This window comes from Crocuta crocuta, unplaced genomic scaffold, assembly GCF_008692635.1.
Source record: "Crocuta crocuta isolate KB4526 unplaced genomic scaffold, BGI_CrCroc_1.0 scaffold111, whole genome shotgun sequence".
Classification (NCBI taxonomy): Eukaryota; Metazoa; Chordata; class Mammalia; order Carnivora; family Hyaenidae; genus Crocuta; species Crocuta crocuta.
Window position 1 is genome coordinate 2089653 of NW_027527611.1, and position 20890 is coordinate 2110542.

Here is a 20890-nt window from a genome sequence, read left to right on the forward strand (position 1 = left end):
GACGCGGAGCCCCGCGGGGGGCACCTTACCCAGAGGAAGAGCATGTGTGGGTGCAAACGGCAGGCTTTCTCTCTGCTTTAAGGGAAAGCGGGTTTCCCCTGTGTGGGCAGGACACACTTCGACGGGGCACTTTGGTCGTGTCCACGGCGCGGCAGCTGCGAGGGGGGCGGGGGCGCACCGCTCTTCGGGATCCTGAATTCGGTGTTGGGGGTGCACCTGAGGGGGGTTGCTGGGTCACAGGGTGGTTGCATCGGTTTCGTTGCTGCACCACAGAGCCGTACAGTCCCCCCCACCCCCCGGGGGACCGCAGGCCTTTGGGAAGTGCCAGCGCTCGGTCGCCTCACCTCGCGAGGTCCGGGTGCCCGAGCGACCCCGCCGCGCCCACGCCGCGCCTCCCCGTCTGGAACGAGACCCCGAGGGGCCCTGGGGTTGGGAAGCGCCCCCGCCCCGTTCCCGGGGGGAGGCGTCGGTAGTCTCCGTGGCAGCGCGAGCTCCTCGGCCTCCGTTTCCGAGGAAGCGGCTTGGCGCCCACGGAGACGCACACGGTCGTGTCCTGTGCTTCGCCTCCAGCCGTCCCTCGCACCAGCGACACGCAGTGCAGCTCCATCCCCGAGCCCAGATACGGGAGGCGGATCGGGTCCGAGTTCTCGGCGGGCTCGGTGGTGCGGTTCGAGTGCAACCCGGGCTACCTCCTGCAAGGCTCCGCCGCCATCCGCTGCCGCTCCGTGCCCAACGCCTTAGCTCAGTGGAACGACACGGTGCCCAGCTGCGTAGGTAAGCGTGCGCCCGCGGGGCGACAGCGTGCGTGCGTGTGCCCGCAGGGGCGACAGAGTGCGTGCGTGCGTCGTCAGGTGTGACAGTGTGCGTGCGTGCGCCCCCAGGTGCTACATTGTGTGTGCGTGCGCCCGCAGGGGCGACAGCGTGCGTGCGCACGTGCGCCATCAGTTGTGACAGCGTGTGTGCGTGCGCCCACAGGTGCTACATCGTATGTGCGTGCGTCCACAGGTGTGACAGTGTGCGTGCTTGCGCCCGCAGGTGCTACATCGTGTGTGCATGTGCTCTCAGGTGTGACAGTGTGCGTGCGTGTGCCCGCAGGGGCGACAGCATGCGTGCGCCCACAGGTGCTACATCGTGTGTGTGTGCGCCCGCAGGTGTGACAGTGTGTGTGCGTGCGCCCGCAGGGGCGAAATTGTGCATGTGCCCGCAGGTGCAACAGTGTGCGTGCGCCCCCATGTGAGACAACGTGCGTGTGTGTTCCCCCAGGGCACGACAGCGTCCGTGTGTGTGCCCGCAGGTGCGACATCGTGTGTGCGTGCGCCCGCAGGTGCAACAGCGTGCGTGTGCCCGCAGGTGCGACAATGTGAGTGTGTGCCCGCAGGTGCGACAGCGTGTGTGCGTGCGCCCGCAGGTGTGACCGCGCAGCGCCTGCCTCCAGGCCGCACAGCCTCAGCGCGCTCCACACCTGTTTAAAGAGCGATGCGCTTTATCTGAAATAGTTGCCTCGCGACTCCCCGCTAAAAATCACTGTCTCAGGAAACACCTCATTAGATTAACGAGTATGAAACATGTTTTCTTTCACGAACCGCATCAAGTATGTCATTAACTCTCAAGCCGTGGGTCTAGAGCACAATTTCCTTTTGGGGAAGATTCATGAGAATGTTGATTTGCTGTATTGTGTAATGTCCTCCTAATAAATGTGTGCGGATGAGGGCTTGAGAAGTGGTCCGTTAATGCAGCCCAGATCACAAGGGCGCCGTTAGTTACAGTTTCTCTGCTTCGCCTTGTGTGAGAACCTCGAGAGCAATCGTGATCAGCGCTTGAGTTCATTCGTATGTTTTCAGTGTCCCTAGCTCTCCCCGGATTTGCTCATAAATCCCATCAATAGCATTTGGGGTTGCATGTGGCACTGCTCCTGAAATCGTATGGATAAAATTATTCTAAACTGGATTCACTCCAGAGATGCCACTGTTAGGCACTGTCCCTTCTTCGCCGGAAGAGGTTTGCTTTAGGACACGAGTTGTGTATATAACTCAGTAGTGTGGGAGACAGTGGTCAGTAATACTGAGAATTGGTAAGAGAACAGGCTGAATTTGACCGTGGCTAACACAGGCCATTGAAAGGAACGTTCTCCATGCGAAATGCCTCTTAATACCTGGTCACACAGCAAAGGAACGCTAAGCACGAAATTCCAGCCGCCCTCCGCTGTCCCCTATTTTTATGAGATCCGGTTTTGTCTTTCAGTCCCCTGCAGTGGTAATTTCACTCAGCGCAGAGGCACCATCCTATCCCCCGGCTATCCTGAACCGTATGGCAACAACTTAAACTGTATCTGGAAAATCATCGTTACGGAGGGATCCGGAATCCAGGTGAGCCCCTCAAGCACAGAGCACCCTACGCCCGGGGCTTGCTTTCCGTGTCCATTTTCTTGTTTGCATTGCTTATTGTTAAATACTTAAACCATATCCCGTTTCCCTTTTTTTACTACTCCTACAACGTGCTTCTAATCGCATTTCTACATTTGGAATAAAAACAGTCGACTTGGGGGGTAAAAGCTGTCCAAAGTGCCATTTGTAGAAATTTGTAAATGTCGCTTCCTATTTTGTTGGGTTTCACTTTTCTCTTTGGTGTATACTCCACGTTTAGCGGGAAAACTCCACGTGATCAGGCAAATTTCTTTAAACCAAAAATACGTATTAACTGAATGCTGTTGTTTGCTAGATTCAAGTGATCAGTTTTGCCACGGAGCAGAACTGGGACTCTCTGGAGATTTACGATGGAGGGGACATGACGGCACCCAGGCTGGGGAGCTTCTCAGGTAGGATGACACCAGGTCCCTGTTGTCTGTGTGACTCAGAACCCTCAAATGCTGACGAAATGAGCAGCAGCCACAAAACGTTCCACGTAGACTTTCTCCGTGCAAACTCGCACATCCACATTCACTTGTCTAGTGTTGAAGATCTTAGAGCGAGAGCACAGATGAGCCAAGAGACCGCTTTGTTCCCCGTGAGTGGGAATCCCGCTGGGAGGTAGCAGGCAGCACGGCGTTTGCAGGTGACAGCCTGAGGCCAGGGGACAAGGGACCCAGGGGAAGTATGGCAGGTAAGGGTGAAGCCAAGGGCAGGTCGCGGCTCACAGTTCCTGAGAAAAGGGGTATCCGGGGAAATTGCACTCGCGTTTTGAAGCACCGAGGCCTGAGATCCGCAGCACTTTGGGACTGGGGTCTGTCCGATTTACGGGACATCACCGCCCTCGGCAGCAGATGCCACCAGACCCGGCTTGTAGCGAGTGGCCGGGCACCTTTCCTTGCTCTTTCTTCCATCTGCAGCTCCCCAGAAACTCGGCCTCTCCCTCCGGCCTGTGCCCNCAGCCAGTACAGTTAGTATGCGCTCTTCCGTTCTTTCATCCTGGGAGGTTACCTTGCTTCCTCCCCCCGCCCCAAACAGCATCCACATATCAAAATCCCCAACAGGGGGGTGCCCGGGTGGCCTGGTCAGTCAAGCCTCTGACTCTTGACCTGGATTCAGGTCATGATCTCACGGGCTTGTGAGTTCGAGCCCCACGTCAGGCTCTGTGCTGACACCGGGGACGCTGCTTAGGATTCTCTCTCTTCCTCTCTGCCCCTTTCTGACATTCTCTCTCTCTCTCTCTTTCTCTCTCTCTCAAAATAAATAAACCTTAAAAAGTTAAAAATCCCGACAGAGTAGTATTATCAAGGTCACTGCCCTCCCTGTCACCATCAGCGTCATGGCAAACGGTGACTGTTCCCGAGCCCTGGTGGGCCGGGCTGACTGAGCCCTGGAGCAGCACTCTGCACATCGTGCTGCCCTTGCCCTCATCTTAGAGCTGAGGGACAGGATTAGCCAGATTGCACAGAAAACATAGTGTTTCTCGGAGTGCCCCCGACCCCACAGGCCACGCCTCGTGCAGCCCCGGCTCGGGGACGCTGTCTCCTGGCCGTCCTGCTGCAAGAGGCAGGATCGGAAAGGAGAGTGGATGACGGGCAGGCTGCAAAAGAGCGCCTGCCTCAGCTCTGCTCTTACCACGCGCAACCTAACTGGCTCCGGCGTTGTCTCTGGACGGGGCAGATAAACGTATTTCACGTGGCCACTTAAAGTTTAGTGCAAACGCATGCCAGGGTCATGTGTAACTCCTCACACGCCGCCTGCGTGTGTCTTTCTTCGTATGATTTATCTTTGGGACTTTCAGGCACCACCGCCCCTGTCACACCTACGAGCTTCATCTCAAGTGCTGTCCCCACCGTGATTCCCTTCACCACCTCGCCACACAGCGCTTGTCGCAGTTGCGCTTGGCGTGGGACTTTTTAAGGCGCCTGCTCTGTACCCACAAGATGCAGATATCAGGCACCATATTTGCTGTTAGGAATACAAAGTCTCCATCACTAAAATAGCAGTAGCAACACACTTTAAAATCTATATGCAGAGGGCAAAACGTAGTAAGGTTTATAATTGTGATAAGATATATTTTCATCATATATAAATATAATAACGTAACCTAGTAGTATCTATAACTTTTGGCAAATATGCAATATCACAGGCAGGTGTTGGGTGGTGAAGGAGGTCAAAAGTAACCTTTTGCTAGGATTTGGGGAACAAATAAAGAAATAACTGATAGTATAAAATATCTGGGGAGAATTACAATATCTTAACAGAAGAGTAGAACATGGGCAGATAAATCAAAGAGAGAAGAGCTCCAGGCAGCAGAAGCCTGTGGTCTAGCGCGTCTGTCTGTTGCACAGTGAGCCCTTGAACAGTGTGGCTTTGAACCACAGGGGTCCACTCACACATGGAATTTGTTCAATAAACAGAGAACAATATGGTAAACATACTTTCTCTTCCTTATGATTTTCTTGAGTAAAACTTGCTTGCAAAGTATGCCTTTTGGGATTTTTTTATCCGAAGTTCAAATTTCCTCATTCAGATCTATTTTTTATATATTTTTTATACATCAGCCTGGATTAAACCTTCTCGGCAATAAGTACTATCCACTGTATGCGAACTTAGCTTCAGGTGTGTGTTTTTATATTTCTTAGGTAATATTAGGAATAGTTTGATTTCTCAAAAAGAAAGGTTTAACCTTGAGCTAAGTTTTCCACCCAGTTTTCCGAGGCACGATTGTGCTACTGAACACATTTACATGCAAGCGTGTGTAAATGTTCTTTGTATCTACCAAGGTAGTCGTGTGATTGATTGACCAAGGTTAGCAGGAATGACTTACGAAAAGACAGTAAAAATAATCATAATTAAAAAAGTAAACATACTGCCTACGTATATGGCAAAGGAAAACAATAGCAATCTTCTCTTTCTTGTTTTCATTTTTGGAATTAGTCAGGAGAACAAAACCATTTTTTCCTGTTACTTCATGTGTGTGTAAATTTAAATTTATTAAGTCAGTTGATGGTATTAAAACTATAGAAGTCAAGATGCATTTCTAACTAAAAATTGGGTTCACTTTTAGTAGTAAACAGTGTCTCTAGCTAAATGTATAGATTTTAGCTACACTTTTCAATTTTTTTCCAAGTTTCTACGTAAATTCCAGTCAGTTTACTGGAAGTGAATGTTAGTTTCAAGTGTGTGACGCAGGGATGCAGCACTGCTGTACGATACCCAGTGAGCGTCACGAGGGCCTCCTTAGTCCCTAGAATCTAAAACTATTTGGCATAAATGCCAGCTCAGTTCTGACCACGATCCACAGGACATAGCACAAACTTCATGGGTTGAGGGCACGGTTTTCCAACTCACCTCGGACCCCAGTCCCATGCTGTGTCCTTAGACCTCCCGCCCTTTGACCAACTGGCTAAAGACTCTAGGGTTTATCTTAGTTTGAACCATCCTCTTATATAACTCACAGAACGAACCTGTGAAAGCAACATGCTGATAAATTTAGTGGATTCTAAAGTAATCAGACCAGAAACAGCCACACGAAGGGACTCATAGAGACCATCAGGGAGGGTCTCGAACATGAGCCTTCGTGACCTCAGGACGAGTCGCTTTCCAGCCACAGCGATGCGTGTCACCAGCCTGTCCAGACTTTCCGCTGGGTTTTCATCCTGTAGGCAGGTTCAAGCCCTGGTTACAAGGTAGAACTCGGCCTTCAGCTCCTTCCCCCACAGAGGTTGGGAGGTCAGGCTGACATCATCTGGCTCAAAACTCCTGTCCTTCCCACAAGCACAGCCACCACCCTGTGTATTCACATGATCGTAATCATAGCTACCATCACCTCTGGTGTGGTTGAAGGAGCCCATGTTGAATAACGGAGATGTTCCTCTCACTCAGAACAGTCCTCGAGTTAAGGGGTTATGCTGGATACCAGGAACCCAGAGCAGGCAGATTCCTCACTCCACACAACCGCGTATTAACAGTGCGAGCAGAGACTACACCACGAGTTTGATTCTTTATAATTCTGAGATGTCCCATATGAAAGGAGTAACAAAAAACTACTTAGTAAGACCTTAAGAAAACATAGATGATGTATAAGTTTTAACAATTGTTCTTTTTTTTTCATAATATTTGCTTTTGATCACAGTGTTTTATGATTCACGTTGGCTTGATTGTTTATGACAGACGTGATGACGGAGAGGTCTCTGAGCCCACACCAGCTCTAAGATCATAATTGATACGCTCCCTATCTTCTTGTCCAAAGTAGAAATAGGCGTTCATCATATAGCAAGGCCTGGATTAAGAAATTCTTCTGAAAAAATAATTATGGAATTTGCCATTGCTGTTAACTTTCTTGCAAAATGCAAGACGCAGGCTTCTTGTAAAATTTCCAGCAGAAATGCAAAGCGCACATGTCTTGTCAAACTCTGAGCAAAAATGCAAAGATGTAAACTTTTAAGAAAACTGATGTTAAGTTAAATAAAAACAGGTGAGCAAGTAAAGTGATCAAAGAAAAAGTCATTAATAAATGACATGTGAAGATATAAACCTGATTTAAATTCATCGAATGGGAGCTAACATGACACATTGTTTTATATAATTTAATTTTAATTAATTTGTCTTCTCCCAAATTAAGAGTCTGTCTGACTTAGATTGAACTTCTTTACACTTAAAATCAATTGCATTAAAGAACGTACAGTGTTGTGCCATATGCAAATATATAATAATATTACAGTATTGCCAACATATTTTTTTTCTGAAGTTAAACAGACCACTTACATTTTATAGTTTAGTATTCAAAGGTTTATATATTTTAGATGACCTGAAGATGTTTGAATGTGGGTGACTTGGTTGTTTCTAAGACCTTTTCACCTTCCAAGGTAATCGCATTTTCTTGTGAGTAAGCCTGGTCATCCACATCCTTCTCCTCTGGGCTGTATTTTCCCTTTGTCACATATGCATATTGTGGGGAAAATGTGAGTAAGACCCACATTCACCAATTTAGCATTTTTTACAGCTGTGGCCATTGTGAATAACAAGGGTGTGTTCAATTGAAAAAAGTAATCCATGGTTTATAATATGCCCTGTTGAAAAAGTAATCAAGAAAATTCCTAATTTACACTCTACAAATACCTACAGTAGTGCCCCTTATCTACACGTTTGCTTTCTGTGGTCTCAGTTACCCAGGACCAGCCATTGCCCTGGAAGTAGACGGTCTTCCATGTGACATCGTATCTGAGGGTCAGTACTAACCTAATGCTGTATCACGTGCCCGCATCATTCGCCTCACTCTGTGCCTCCAGATGGGCCTTGCAGCATCTCACACCATCACATGACTACAGGACAATAAGACATTTTGGGAGAAAGACCACATTCACATAACTTTTATTATGGTACCTGTTATAATTGTTCCATTTTATTATTAGTTGTGTTGATCTCTTACTGTGCCTAATTTATAAATTGCACGTTAACGTGGGTGTGCATGGAGAGCAGACATGGGGTTTGTGGTTCCTGTCTGTGGTTTGGGGCATTCACTGGGGGTCTTAGCATGGATCTCCTGTGGATAAAGGAGGACTGCTGTATCCCAAGTTATGTACCACGGTGACAGTGGAGAAAGTGATTCTCTTACACAGTTATAAGTGCTGCACACTTCCGGTTGCTCTGTAATTTTGCTTACTCTTGCCCAAGAGAAGAAGAGTGGCTTTCCTGATGGTGAGAGCCTCTCGCTCTTGGACTTGGGTGCGTAATGAGCACACCAGTGTGGAAAGGAATGACATCACAGTCATTAGCACTCACTCATCCTGTGAACAATGGACCCAGCAGGGCCGGTCCATCACTTTCCTTCCCTATGTTTTGGCTGAGACCACGTATCTGAGGGGTCTTCAGCTTTGCACCTGCAAGCTTTGGGGGAAGTTACCTTGGGTTCTGGTTCTAGCCCTCTCTTTCTCTCCATCTCTCCTTCTGCACCCGCACTGCTCTGGCAGAGTCTGGTGTTGCCCCTCATACTACCCACACAGTAGCAGGAGCCCGGCTCCTCTTTCTTTGGAGGGGCATGTGGCATTTGTCCAGATTTAGAAGAAAGACTTAAAAACTTCTGGCTATGTGTCTTCTTTTATTCACCATCAGACAGACTTCTGAGGCCACGAAGGATGAACGGTTTCATTCCCAGCGGACACAGCAGGGTATCTTCATAGCTGATTTTGTGAGGGACGGCGTGGATTTTAAGATTTCATTGTGACTGACTGTGTTTTCCCATATACTTGTTGGAAGTATTTGGAACAGTCAGGGACCAACCCAAGACTGGTTGAGCAAGAGGGTAGCTGGTAAGGTCGGATGGCCGGGTACATACAAACTGAGGGCGTGAGTAATACATCGACCACACTGAGAACCAGGCTTCTCTGTGTTTGCTAAACGGGTTAGAGAAATGGAAAGGAGGAAGGCTACTTGGATTTGAATTAGAGGTATCAGTGCGAACTCATGGTTTTAATATGTATAGATGAAAATAGAAATGTGAGTGTACGTGCGTGCGTGTGTGTGTGTGTGTGTGTGTGCGTATTTCCCACCTCTGTCTTTTGGCAGATGTAAAACAGCACCCCAGTAGCCATGAACACCCTCTGGCACCAACTCTGGCTTTCTGGATATCAACTTAATACTATTTTTCCCGAGAGGAATGAATGTTCTTTGAGAAATGAAGATTCATGTTTCAGGGCTCTGGTGGGCGTGTGTGTGTGTGTGTGTGTGTGTGTGTGTGTGTGTGTGTGTATTTACACACACACTGAACCACTCTGTATAAAATAGAACTCTATGAGTCCATCCCAGTATAAGTAGGTAACGCGTAAACAAAATGAATGGAGAAAGATGCCCCCCACAGCATGCAAACTAAAACATCTAGAAGGAAGATGGAATTAGAGAATCCTCATCTGGTACCTGTTCCAACAATAAGTGGTTCAGGCTGCAATGTCAGCGGACGCGAGAGCCGCTGGGTGGAATCCCGATGAGCACAGCACATTCACGGTCCCCTGCATCTCCGCTCCTGATCCAGGCTCATCGAAAGCAGGAGGATTGTAACGTCACAGGGAGAACCCTGGCAGGTGCCACTTTCACCAGGCGGTAACGGTATGGCCTCCAGCGACAGGCCACGGCGCGAACTGCTGTCAAAAATGAAGACAAGCGAGAGCTTGAGTTCTGGTGGGGCTGCACCCGTGCAGGGGTAACGCCCTCCATCCTGGCGCATCAAACAGGAAAAATTCTTGCCAGAACTGCATGGGCTGAGTGTAATAGGTAAGACCGTCAGACTCAAATTGAAAAACGTTCCACACAAAATATGTGCTTGTATTTTTCAAAAGTATCAAGTTGATAAAGGTGTATGGATCTCTTCTAAATGGAAGAAAACAAAGGGAACCTAAGACTGAATGTGTTGAGTGACCATGGACAGAACCCTTTTGCTACAAAAGCCAATATTGGAGAAAATGAAATGAGATCTGTGGATTGGACATTCAGGACTATTGTGTCTAGGTTAGGTTTCTGATATGAGATGTTCTGTTGTAAGGAGCACACATTGAAGTATTTTTACATGGAATGGGCCATCATGTTTGTAACTTACAAATTGTTTAGAATAAAAATAATTTTACATATGTACACATGTATAAATTAGAGATAGAGATAAATATAATTAATATGTAATATAGAAAGATATAGTGGATATGTGTGATTTTCATGCTATATTTGCACCTTTTTAATGTTTATTTATTTTGAGAGAGAGAGAGAAGAAGACAGAGAGTGGGTGAGGGGCACAGAGAGAGAATCCAAGCAGGCTTTGCACTGTCAGCACAGAGTTCAATATAGGGCTCGATCCCATGAACCATGAGATCATGACCTGAGCTGAAATCAAGAGTTGGACCCTTAACCACAGAGACATCCAGGCTCCCTGAACCTTGTTTGAGGTAGAAATGATTTGAAATTTTTTAACAGGAGCTTTTTAAAAACTGTGTATGGGAAAAGAATGATAAATCAGTCATAAAATTCGAATATCTTTAAAAGCATAATCAATATTTAAACTTTTTTTTGTTTCTGTGGTATTTTAAAATATCTATAAAATAATATTGAGCCCGTTTTAAAAGTTTGTTATTGGGTAAAAACAAGCAAGAATGAGTAGTTGTTAAAGGTACACATTTTGGGAAAAACAAATGACTGACTTCTTGAATAGGTTCAACTTTTTTAAAACATCGTGTTTGAACAGCCATATATATGTGTGTGTGTATATATATGTGTGTGTGTGTGTGTGTGTGTGTGTGTGTGTATATATATATCTTCTGTTGTAGCCATCTAAAATCATTTTTGGAAGTAGGCAGGCTATAAATTATACATGAATAGAGTAGATCAAGCTTCATACCAATTTGTAGCCGACAGTATTACGGGGAGGTAGATATCTGTGCTGATGGTAGAATCTGTCGGAGCGATAATGCTCTTTCTCAGTTGTCTGTGTTAGGCGTTGCTCTATCTGGGTCACAGGAAAACAATATGAGCAAAAATATACTGCCTGTGGCAACACTTCTAAAAACATCTCCCAGCTGCATTTTGCGTGCTGGGAATAACTTCCCGTCTAGGTTGCCGGGAGAGCCCTGGGTGGGCACCTGCTCACAGCGGGTGTGGCTTGCCGTCCTCCAGCTGGGGCCTGGTGCTCGCTGCACGGCACCCTCCCAGGCTCCCTGGCTGATTGGCACCCGTGTGTCTGGTGTGTCACCTGAGCCATCCAGACCCAGCATCTGTTGTAGAGGAGGAAGTGGTTATTTCATACCAGAGGTACAGTGGTAACACGTGGAAGGAAGCCCACTCACACAGCATTGCCGTGTACATGACCTGTGTTGCTCACGTGTAAGGGACTTCATATGTTCACTTGAGGGGCACCTGAGTGCCTCAGTCCGTTAGGCATCTAACTTCGGCCCAGGCCATGATCTTGTGATGTGTGAGTTGTAGCCCCACGTTGGGCTCTGTGCTGACAGCTCAGACCCTGCTTGGGATTCTCACTCCCTTCTTCTCTCTGCCCCTCCCTACTTGGGTTCTCACTATCTCTCAAAGTAAATTAAATAAATAAATAAATAAATAAATAAATAAATAAATAAATAAATAACAAACTTTAAAAAGTGCATCATCTTTATTTTACAGAACTGGAACCTAGTAAGATGTTTGCAGCGGTGAGCTAACTTGGGGGAAGGGGTCGGGTGGAGGTGGGTTTCTGGCCGCACTGTAACCCAGTCAACCAAAGACAAGCAAACCAAAAAGTCAAACAATGTGCAGTACATACCTGTATGTACAGATTCCTCTACTGGGCCCTGAAGGCTGTGAACTAGATTTTAGAAAGCACGAGCTTGCGTCTCATCCGCCACAGAGAGCAGATTGGGAGCAATTTGAACCAAGCAAGAGCCCTGGAGACGAGTGTTGTCCTCCCTGTGAAGTCGGAGAACAGCAGCGTCCCTACCGACAAGGGCGGCCTGGGTGGTGGCTGGGGGGGACGGCAGCCGCGTCACCGTCTGCTCTCTGGTGGAAGACGCATCGGTGGAGAGAGAGGAAGGAGGCAAGCCTCGAAGGACTTTAAGTTGGGGCATCTGGGGGCTCAGTTGGTTGAGCGTCCAACTCCTGCTTTCGGCTCAGGTCATGATCCCGGGGTTATGGGATCGAGCCCCGTGCTGGGCTCTGCACTGAGCGTGGAACCTGCTTGGGATTCTCTCTGTCTGTCTTCTGCCACTCTCCCTGCTCCTGCTTTCTCTCTCTCTAAAAACAAATACATAAAAATGAATTAAAATGAAAAAATAAAAAAAATTAGTTCATTGAAGAGAGTAATGCAGCAGAAAAAGCCGTTGCTTACGCCATGTGCCAGGTGAAAGCAGGCCGACGGCAGCGCAGTGCTGTCCTGACACCTGCTCTGGTTGGGTTCGCTAGATGTGCGGTGGGATAGCGTTCTCTCTGCGGAGTCACCTAGAACTACTGACCCGGTGCTGGCTAGGGCAGCGCGTGTACAAAGGTACTCGCGGTGATGAGCTCCCGTGGTGTCGGGAAGGGCCGAGTCACTGCACCGCACACCTGAAGCCGATGTAACTCTGCGTTAACGGTCCTGGAGTTAAGTTCTTTTCAAGTCGGGAACCACTGGAAAAAATACCTCGGAATGAAGACATAATGCAGGACTGAGAAGACAGCAGCCATCAGACACAGTGAACACCAACGGGAAAGAATCGGTTTCTGGGGGAGGTCTCTCTCTTTCTGGCCTTGACGTGGCTGCGTCTTGAGCTGGGCCAGCAGGTGGACGCCTTCCTCCCTCTTCCTCCTAAGTGGCTGTCTGAGGCCTTGGGTGGGCCCTCGTTGGGGGAGGGGAGGAGTGTTCCTCAGAAAGACTGTTTCCCTTTTTGGAAACAGGCTAGGTTTCCTCTCTGCCTTATTCTTCTGTCTACACTCCATTAGTTATTGGGCCATTTCAGCAACGGTCTTTCTCTGTGTGTTTGTGCCGACCAGCAGGAATTGGCTCCTGGTTTAAAAACAGTTCATGTGTATGCCTCTCCCTCTCTCTCTCGTTCTCTGTCTCTCTTTGTCTCTGTCTCTCTCTCTCTATCTCTCTCTCAAACCAAGGTCAAACAGCAAACAGGTTAAACCTCCAAACAGCTCCTAAGTGTTTATCACTCAGCACACAAGTACAGCGTTCTTAGAGTGAATTGTGCACTAAAGGCTCAGGCCCTAACAGACCCCCTCCAGAGCCAGCCCTCTCGACATCCAGGAAAACGGTGTGAGACACAGAGCCTAAACCCACCAGGGACTCCGAACTTCAGAAGAGTTTCCACCCCTGCGTGCACACACATGCACACCCACGCGGTCAGCGCAAAGCGGGGGCGTGTGTCTTCTCTCCTCTCCCTCTGTCACCATGCTTCTCCCAGCACACTCGGTGGTGGTCCGGATGTGGACTGGCCAGATGCCAGGACAGATGCTCATTCTGAGGGTGAGCCTTTGTAAATCCAGGAAAAAGACTCTACGCGCTAATCCGAGGCAATGAAAAGTCCTTAATGTATTTGCAGAATGCAATCAGCAAGCTCATTTGCATTTGTGACAGGATGTTTTATTGGGATATTATTTCTGTCTCCATCCACTGGGATTCTTCCCGACCTCGTTCCGAGAGAGAGCCAGGTTTTGCCCTTGGCCTAAAAGCAGGAGCTGTCCACACCCTGCGCTAAACCCGCTCCTGGCTCTGCTCCTCCAAACACCACAGCTTCTGAAGCACCGGGGGCAGGGGCCCAAGGTCAACGCAGTTGGGATGACGAGAGGGAAGGTTCAAACTCCCCAGTCCTGGACGTCCCCTGGGAGCTCATCATGGAATCAGTCCCTCACGGTGCCTCACGGAGGGGCCGGGGCCTCAGGAAGTGGTGACACGAAGATGCGCTTAGAAAGGCAAGGAGCCTCCTGTCAGGGGCATGCACAGGGCCTTGGACCCGCTGGGACCCAAGGGACCCCATGAGTTTGGAGCCGCTGGAATCCACGGGACCGCGTCAGCTGGGAAATGATGTATGTGAAGAGCGATAGACCTGAGACTTTGGGGCTGTTCACTAGCCTCACGCAGGGAAGGGGTCCCCAGTAAGGATGGGGGTTCAGTTTCCCCAGCTCTTTGGCTGAGACCTCACAGCCACACTGAAGTTGTTGTAAAATTTCAGTGAAAGATGTGTCTGCCAGCCGTGTCTAGAAATGCAATTTATAAGCATCATTCATGTGTGGAAGGATGCTCGTGTGTGCAGAGTGTGGCCAGTGTGGAGAGAAGACGACTCGGGATTTGGGAGGGCAGATGCTTCCTTCCTGAGTCCCAGCCGAAGCTGAGAGGGGAGATAGCGGGGAGAACAGGGCGGGCACCTGATCGGAGCCCCAGCAGCTCCCTGGTTCTGTGGTCTACTTCTCGTCCTCAAGCGTTTACTGAACGTCCATCTTCCAGGCTCTGTGCTAATAAGCAGGGGAGGTTCTCCTTTGTAGCCAGCCAGGAAAGACCTGGAACGTTTGACCAGGTGGTTATCGGGTCTGTCCAGCTGGTAAAGTCAGGTTTGTTGAATGAATAAGTGACTGGTTTAATTTGAAAAAGAAGTAGAGATTTTTTTTTTAATTTTTAAACATTTATTTATTTTGAGAGAGAGACAGAGAGACAGAGAATATGCACACACACAAGCAGAGGAGAGGCAGAGAGAGGGAGAGAGAGAATCCCAAGCAGAATCATGTTAGTTTTATTGGTTTTTTGTTTGGTTTCTTTTTTTGTTGTTGTTTTTGTTTGTTTTGTTTTTGTTTTTGTTTTTTGAGGAACCTCCACACCGTTGCTCACAGTGGCTGCAGCAGTCTGCATTCCCACCAGCAGTGCCTGTGGGCTCCCTTTGCACCCCGTCCTCACCACCCTGTGTTTTTAGCAGCATTATCTACACTTGCCAAGATACAGAAGCAGCCCAAGTGTCCACCAGTAGAAGAATGGATAGCGAAGACATGTACACACACACACACACACACACACACACACACACACACACAGGAATACTACTCAGCCACAGAAAGGAGAGGGATCTTGTCATTTGCAGTAACATGGTTGGATCTAAAGAGTATAGTACTAAGTGAAGTAAGTCAGAGAAAGATGACTTCATTCGTATGTGGAGTTTAAGAAACAAAAGAGATGAACAAATAAAAAAGGAAAGAAACAAGCAGAACCCCCTGTGAAATGCAGAGGTATGGTCACTGGGGGGGCGGGTATGGAGACGGGTGAACCAGATGATGGGGGTCAAGAGTCCACTTATCATGACGGACACTGAGCAATACAGTTGAATCACTGTATTGTGCACCTGAAACTAATACGACAATGTACACTAATTATAATTGATTTTTTTAAGAGGGTAAAATGGATCCGAGGGAAGGAGAAAGAGCATGCTAGCCCTACAATTATGGGAACACCTCGAACAGAAAACATGGCTTATAAAAAAGAAGCAAGAAATAACGACAGTGGTTAGATCATGCAGGGTCTTAGGCCAAATCAAGGAGGCTGAAATTCCATCCTAAGATCATCAAGAATCCATGAGACTTTCAGTATGAAGTAATCATACGTCCATTAAAAAAAAAAAAAAGAACGCTTTCCGACTGTTGGGTAGAGACTGAATTGGTTGGGAGGCAGCGGAGATCTGGGAAACGGGTCTGGAGAGGGTTGTACTGGCGGCTCTCGCCAGGACTGGTGGCTGTCGCTGGGGGAATGGCAGTGAACGGGGGCTCTGAGGGGGTGGCCAGGTGGGACCCGTTGGCAGATGCAGGCGGGGTCGCAGAGAGAAGGAAGGCTGTGTCAGGGCGCGAGCGGATGCCAACAGCGCGCTGACTCACGTGGGGACAGGGGGTGGGCCAGGTGTTACCGGCGCAGCTCATGAGTTAGGGTTGCACACGCCACCTGCAGAGGGCCTTTGGATGCCCGCTGAGGCGAGGTCGGCGGGAGTCTGTACCCTGCGTGGTTGGAGGAAAGCTGGTGGAGGAAACCGGGATCGTGGAGACAGACAGGGATGCCGGAGGGTCCTACGTCTGCGGTGACATTCGTCGTTGGTTGGTCTTGCATAATTACGGACTCATTTCCTTGTTCTGTTATTTAAAATAGCATTTCCTTGTTCACACCACAGGGTTCTGTTCAGTGCGGCTGTTGTAGCACTTGGCTTGCGCCGTGCTGAGGTTTACCCGTGGCCATTCCCTTGACCTCCAGGCAGTCCCACACGTGCACCCGGGGCGGGGATCGGTTCCCTAGACCAGCGAGGGCAGGACTTCAGGTCAAGGGCATTCACACTCGCTTATTGTTCCCCATTAATACATCCTCCCGAATACTTTAAACTCCCGACGGATGAGCGCTTCTCCTCTCCTCAGCCCCTCCGGTGTCAGACTCCGTCACCCTTGTCCTGGATGTCTGCACATCCTGCTGACGTTTTGTTTGTCAGGACACAAGTCTGTACATTTTAAGGGAGGGAAGCTCCTGTGTCATGAACCTGCATTGTCCTCTTCACGCGGGCTCGGTTGGAATCGTTTCCAGCTCTCGGTGGGAACGTTATTCAGTTGGGATCCCCCAAGGGTGGAGAACACACAGTCAAAAGCAGCCTTTTACCAACGATGTTGTGGATCAGTCCACCCAGGCGAACTGCTCCCCCAGCCTCCATAAGACTTGCTCTGTTGAGGCTTTTACTTTTTTTTAAGTTTATTTATGTTGAGATTCAGAGAGAGAGAGAGAAAGAGAGCGAGCTGGGGAGGGACAGAGAGAGAGGAAGAGAGAATCCCGAGGAGCTTCCGCGCTGTCAGCACAGAGCCCAATGCGGGTCTTGAAGTCACAAACCGCGAGCAGAAACCGAAAGTCATAGGCTTAACCGTCTGAGCCCCCCAGACGCCCCTCATTTGAGCTTTTCCCTTCTTTGTTCAAGTCAAACCAGAACAAGTAAACAAACAAAATGATGATGTTGTTAAAAGAACGCCATGCGAAAAGCCAGTGCGCCGGTGCCCTGTAAGATGTGAGAACTCGGTGCCCTTACCCTGATGTGATAGAGCACCTTCGCGTCAGCTTCGGGAGGCCAGGGAGAGGTGCAACTTTTTGCTGTATGTGAACAACAGAAAGGCTGTGGGGACAGAAGGATCAAAGCCAGTACCCAGGTCACTAGGGTGCGGTCAGGCCACGGGGCTTTGTAACCCTGAACAGACTCCCCCGCATATTTTATCGAGAGCAAAGCGAATGCATGGGTGACGTTAAAGCACTTCCACCTGTTTCTTTCAGGAACCACGGTCCCGGCCCTTCTGAACAGCACATCCAACCAGCTCTGCCTCCACTTCCAGTCTGACATTAGCGTGGCGGCCGCGGGATTCCACCTGGAGTACAAAAGTAAGGTCCCATCTGTCTGCGCCCAGCTTCCGTTGTTATACTGAGCACTTCTCAGGAAGGGAAAATAAAGCCATGCCCTCCTTACATAGTAAAACATCACTGTTCCAGAACGACTCTAAAAATTGCATGAAACTGGGTCACACAAAATCTGTGTCTCTGAAATACATATTACACAAAGCAAACTAGTGAGGAAATGTCAAAGTTGGCGTCAGGAACGGTTGGATGAGTGAAGTTAGGATCTGGAATCATTGTTCACGAGCACAGAAAGGAACTATTTATGCTATGCCTGGTTTTCTTGTGAGTGGTGTTTCCATGAGCATCCAGAGGCCCAGAAAATTGTCATTTCCAAGCAGATTATGATCCTAAGGCCTGTCCACTCGTGGCCTCCAAGCCACGTGTGGCTGCACAGGGCCTCACCACCTGCTCCCCGTGCGATTCATCTTCATTGGAAGAAGATATCGAGAAGGAGACGCTAACCTTTTAAAACTGAAAGTGAAAAGTGAGTTCGTAGTCCGATAAATGGGTTGACAAAGGTCAGATGCATAAACCTTCTTTGGCGTTTGATTATGCAGGTAAACCTTGTAAAAAAGAAACAAGAATTTCCTTTGAGAGTCAGGTTTATTTTAGGACATGTTTTCAGGCACTAAAAACGCTCCATGTTGATATTCATCTCCTTTAATAAGTAGTTGCAGATAAGCAAATACACGGATAAGCTTTAATAAGTGGTCTTTTGAATGGAGATAAACAGTTTGCCGAGATGGAAACGTAGGCATGTTTGCGAAAGGCCAGATTTTCAGCTGATGATAAATATTCCGAACCAGACACAAACCACAGGGCTGTTTCCCACTTCAGTTAAATTTCCCTACTTATTACAGGCATTTGTATGCAAGTTTATTCCAATTTGTTTGAATAGGACTACTTTGGTGACAGTGTAAAATGATTCTGCAGGTGTTATTTATGTAGGAAATGTCGGGAAAAAATCTGCCGCTTGGATGGAGTTTGTGAACATCTGTAGCTAGGAAGCTATCAGCCTTATTTATGATAGTGTTAATAAATTCGCTGGTACTTTCGGCAATGCTAGGACTGAAGAATGCATTTATCTCTTTCTTTCAAACTTACCTTGTGGCTTCAGGCTTTTCACTTCTCATAAAGAGGGGTGCTAGTACAGTGATTCGTCTGCAGTTACTATTATGTACAGTCACAGGGTCAGCAAGATCATTCTCTCCATTCCACTCTTTCCCCAGCCAACACACTTCATTAAAAGAGAAACACTAGCATATTCCTCACCGGAATGAATCTTGTCTAAAAGCCCACGGCCTTGCTTCGCTACCTACTGTATGTATATTTTAGTTGGTCAGACGTGGTGCTGCGTTTCCGTTTGTTAACATTCATCAGGAATGGTTGTTCTTCCGACGCCAACACCAGTCTGATCCCACCTGTGACGTTCAGGTCTTCCCTTACTGCCTGCGTGTTTATTTATTTATTTATTTATTTTTAATGTTTTATTTATTTCTGAGAGAGAGAGAGAGAGAGAGAGAAAGACAGAATGAGCAGGGGAGGGTGAAAGAGAGAGGGAGACACAGAATCTGAAGCAGGCTCCAGGCTCTGAGCTGTCAGCACAGAGCCCGACATGGGGCTCGAACCCACAATATGAGATCATGACCTGAGCCAGAATCAGATGCTTAACTGACTGAGCCACCCAGGCGCCCCAACCACCTGTGTGTTTAGAGGTGCTCATTTCTCTGTTCTATTTCTTTGTACCAGAGTTTAACATGTGTGTTATATAATGTGTTTCTAGAATTAACCCTATGAAGGCCAACATCACACAGTATAGGGACTGTTGAACTAAGCTGCCCAAAGATTGTGTAATGTTTTTAATCCACTGACTTATTTTTACATCTACCCTAAAATATGCACCGCTGGTCCGCAGTCCTCTGAATTCAGATTTGTCCCTAAGGTCGCTACGCATGACATCGCAGTCCAAACGACAAAAGCCCACACTCTATTCCGGGTCCTGTTGGAACAGCTTGCAGCTCCTCCCTCATGGGTCCTCAGAAAGCCGTCTTCTTGAGGTGTGCCCTGTGTTTACAGGAGAAAGGACATGAGATAGGGTGTCTTCAGCCTGCACAGGCTCTAGTTGCCATGCTCGTGACCCACGGAGTGCCCGGATGCCCTTCATCACGACGGCTCTTTACCGAAGCCAAAGGGCGCGTGCCCTCTCTGACCTATGATGACATGGAGCGTCACGAGTAGGTGGATGATACACGGAAGGGAAAGAAGCATGGGAGTCAGTGTTGGGGACGCAGTTTGTCCTCAAAACCAGAGCTGCCATAGCTGGTCCACACCTACTTCTCTGTGAAGATGTTCATTTCCTCATCCAGACATGAGCCCCTGGTCCTAGCAGTTATAACCATGCATCTTTTGGGATGAGCACTGATAGGAATTTCCCAAACAAAAAACAGTTTTATCTGAGGGGATGAACTATACAATTTTAATGATTGAAAAAGCAGTTCCAAGAAGGATGACCAAGGTTCCCTTGCAGGATCTGGGTAGGAGCTCAGAGATCAGCATGATTGAGTGCTCCGTGTGTTCTGGAAGCCAGATGTCCTTCTTTAATTTATTTTAATTTAATTTAATTTAATTTTACTTTATTTATTATTATTTTTTTTAATGTTTGTGTTTTTTGAGAGAGACAGAGAGAGCATGTGAGCAAGGGAGGGACAGAGAGGGAGGGAGTCACAGAATCTGAAGCAGGCTCCAGGCTCTGAGCTGTCAGCACAGAGCCCATGCGGGACTCGACGTCATGAACGATAAGATCATGACCTGAGCTGAAGTTGGACATTTAACTTACTGAGCCACCCAGGCGCCCCANTTATTTATTTATTTTGACAGAGACAGAGATAGCGTGAGGCGGAGAGGGGCATAAAGAGTTACATGTATAGTGAGAAAAAGATAACGTATCATCCATGTATAAGACCCCATCAAAAGATATTTAGTCAGACAAAAACTAAAATTGTCTAATTTCCTTTTAAAATGACATGTCTGTTTTCCAAATATTTGATTCAACAAAACTAAAAAGGAAGATATAAATGTACTGGTTACATAGAATGAAAGAAATGGCATCATTCAGCATTAAATGTAGCTTTGAATTTGTGGCAATATAAGTAAAAAGGAAATAGATATTATTTCCATAATTTTCTTTTTAAAAAGGAAAATGTAGGAATTAATTAAAGGAGATAATTTCCTTTGTTCTATATTCTAAAAGTATTTACAATTTTCAAAGGAAGTTGTCTTTAAAAACGATTTTTTAGAAAATGCAGAAACGAACTTTATGTGACAGTCATGTATCAATGTTTTATACTGTGGAGAACATAACAGAGTTAGCTGCATTAATTTCCTTCTTGCTATGTTCAGGGATTAAATGGGCCCCATATTTTATTTCCTTTGTGTACTCATTTTAAAACAGGAATTCAGAAAGAACTCTCTAGATAAAGATTGAAATTCTGGAAAATGTGCTGAGCTTTTTGAAATCGGAAGTACTAAATATTTTTGGTAGGATTTTATCATGATCCAATATTGACAACTTTGATTGGATTACAGT

The 20890-nt window shown here is 47.5% G+C and overlaps 1 protein-coding gene across 1 annotated transcript in view; it reads left to right on the top strand.

Moving 5' to 3' along the window:
- Nucleotides 1-20890, top strand: part of CSMD1 (CUB and Sushi multiple domains 1) — a 1564948-nt gene that overhangs the window by 1339382 nt on the left and 204676 nt on the right. Inside the window, exons 33-36 of the mRNA XM_077771883.1 lie at nucleotides 571-774; nucleotides 2242-2366; nucleotides 2719-2815; nucleotides 17185-17289. Of these exons, the coding sequence (XP_077628009.1) occupies nucleotides 571-774; nucleotides 2242-2366; nucleotides 2719-2815; nucleotides 17185-17289 (531 nt within the window). The remainder of the gene's footprint in view (nucleotides 1-570; nucleotides 775-2241; nucleotides 2367-2718; nucleotides 2816-17184; nucleotides 17290-20890) is intronic.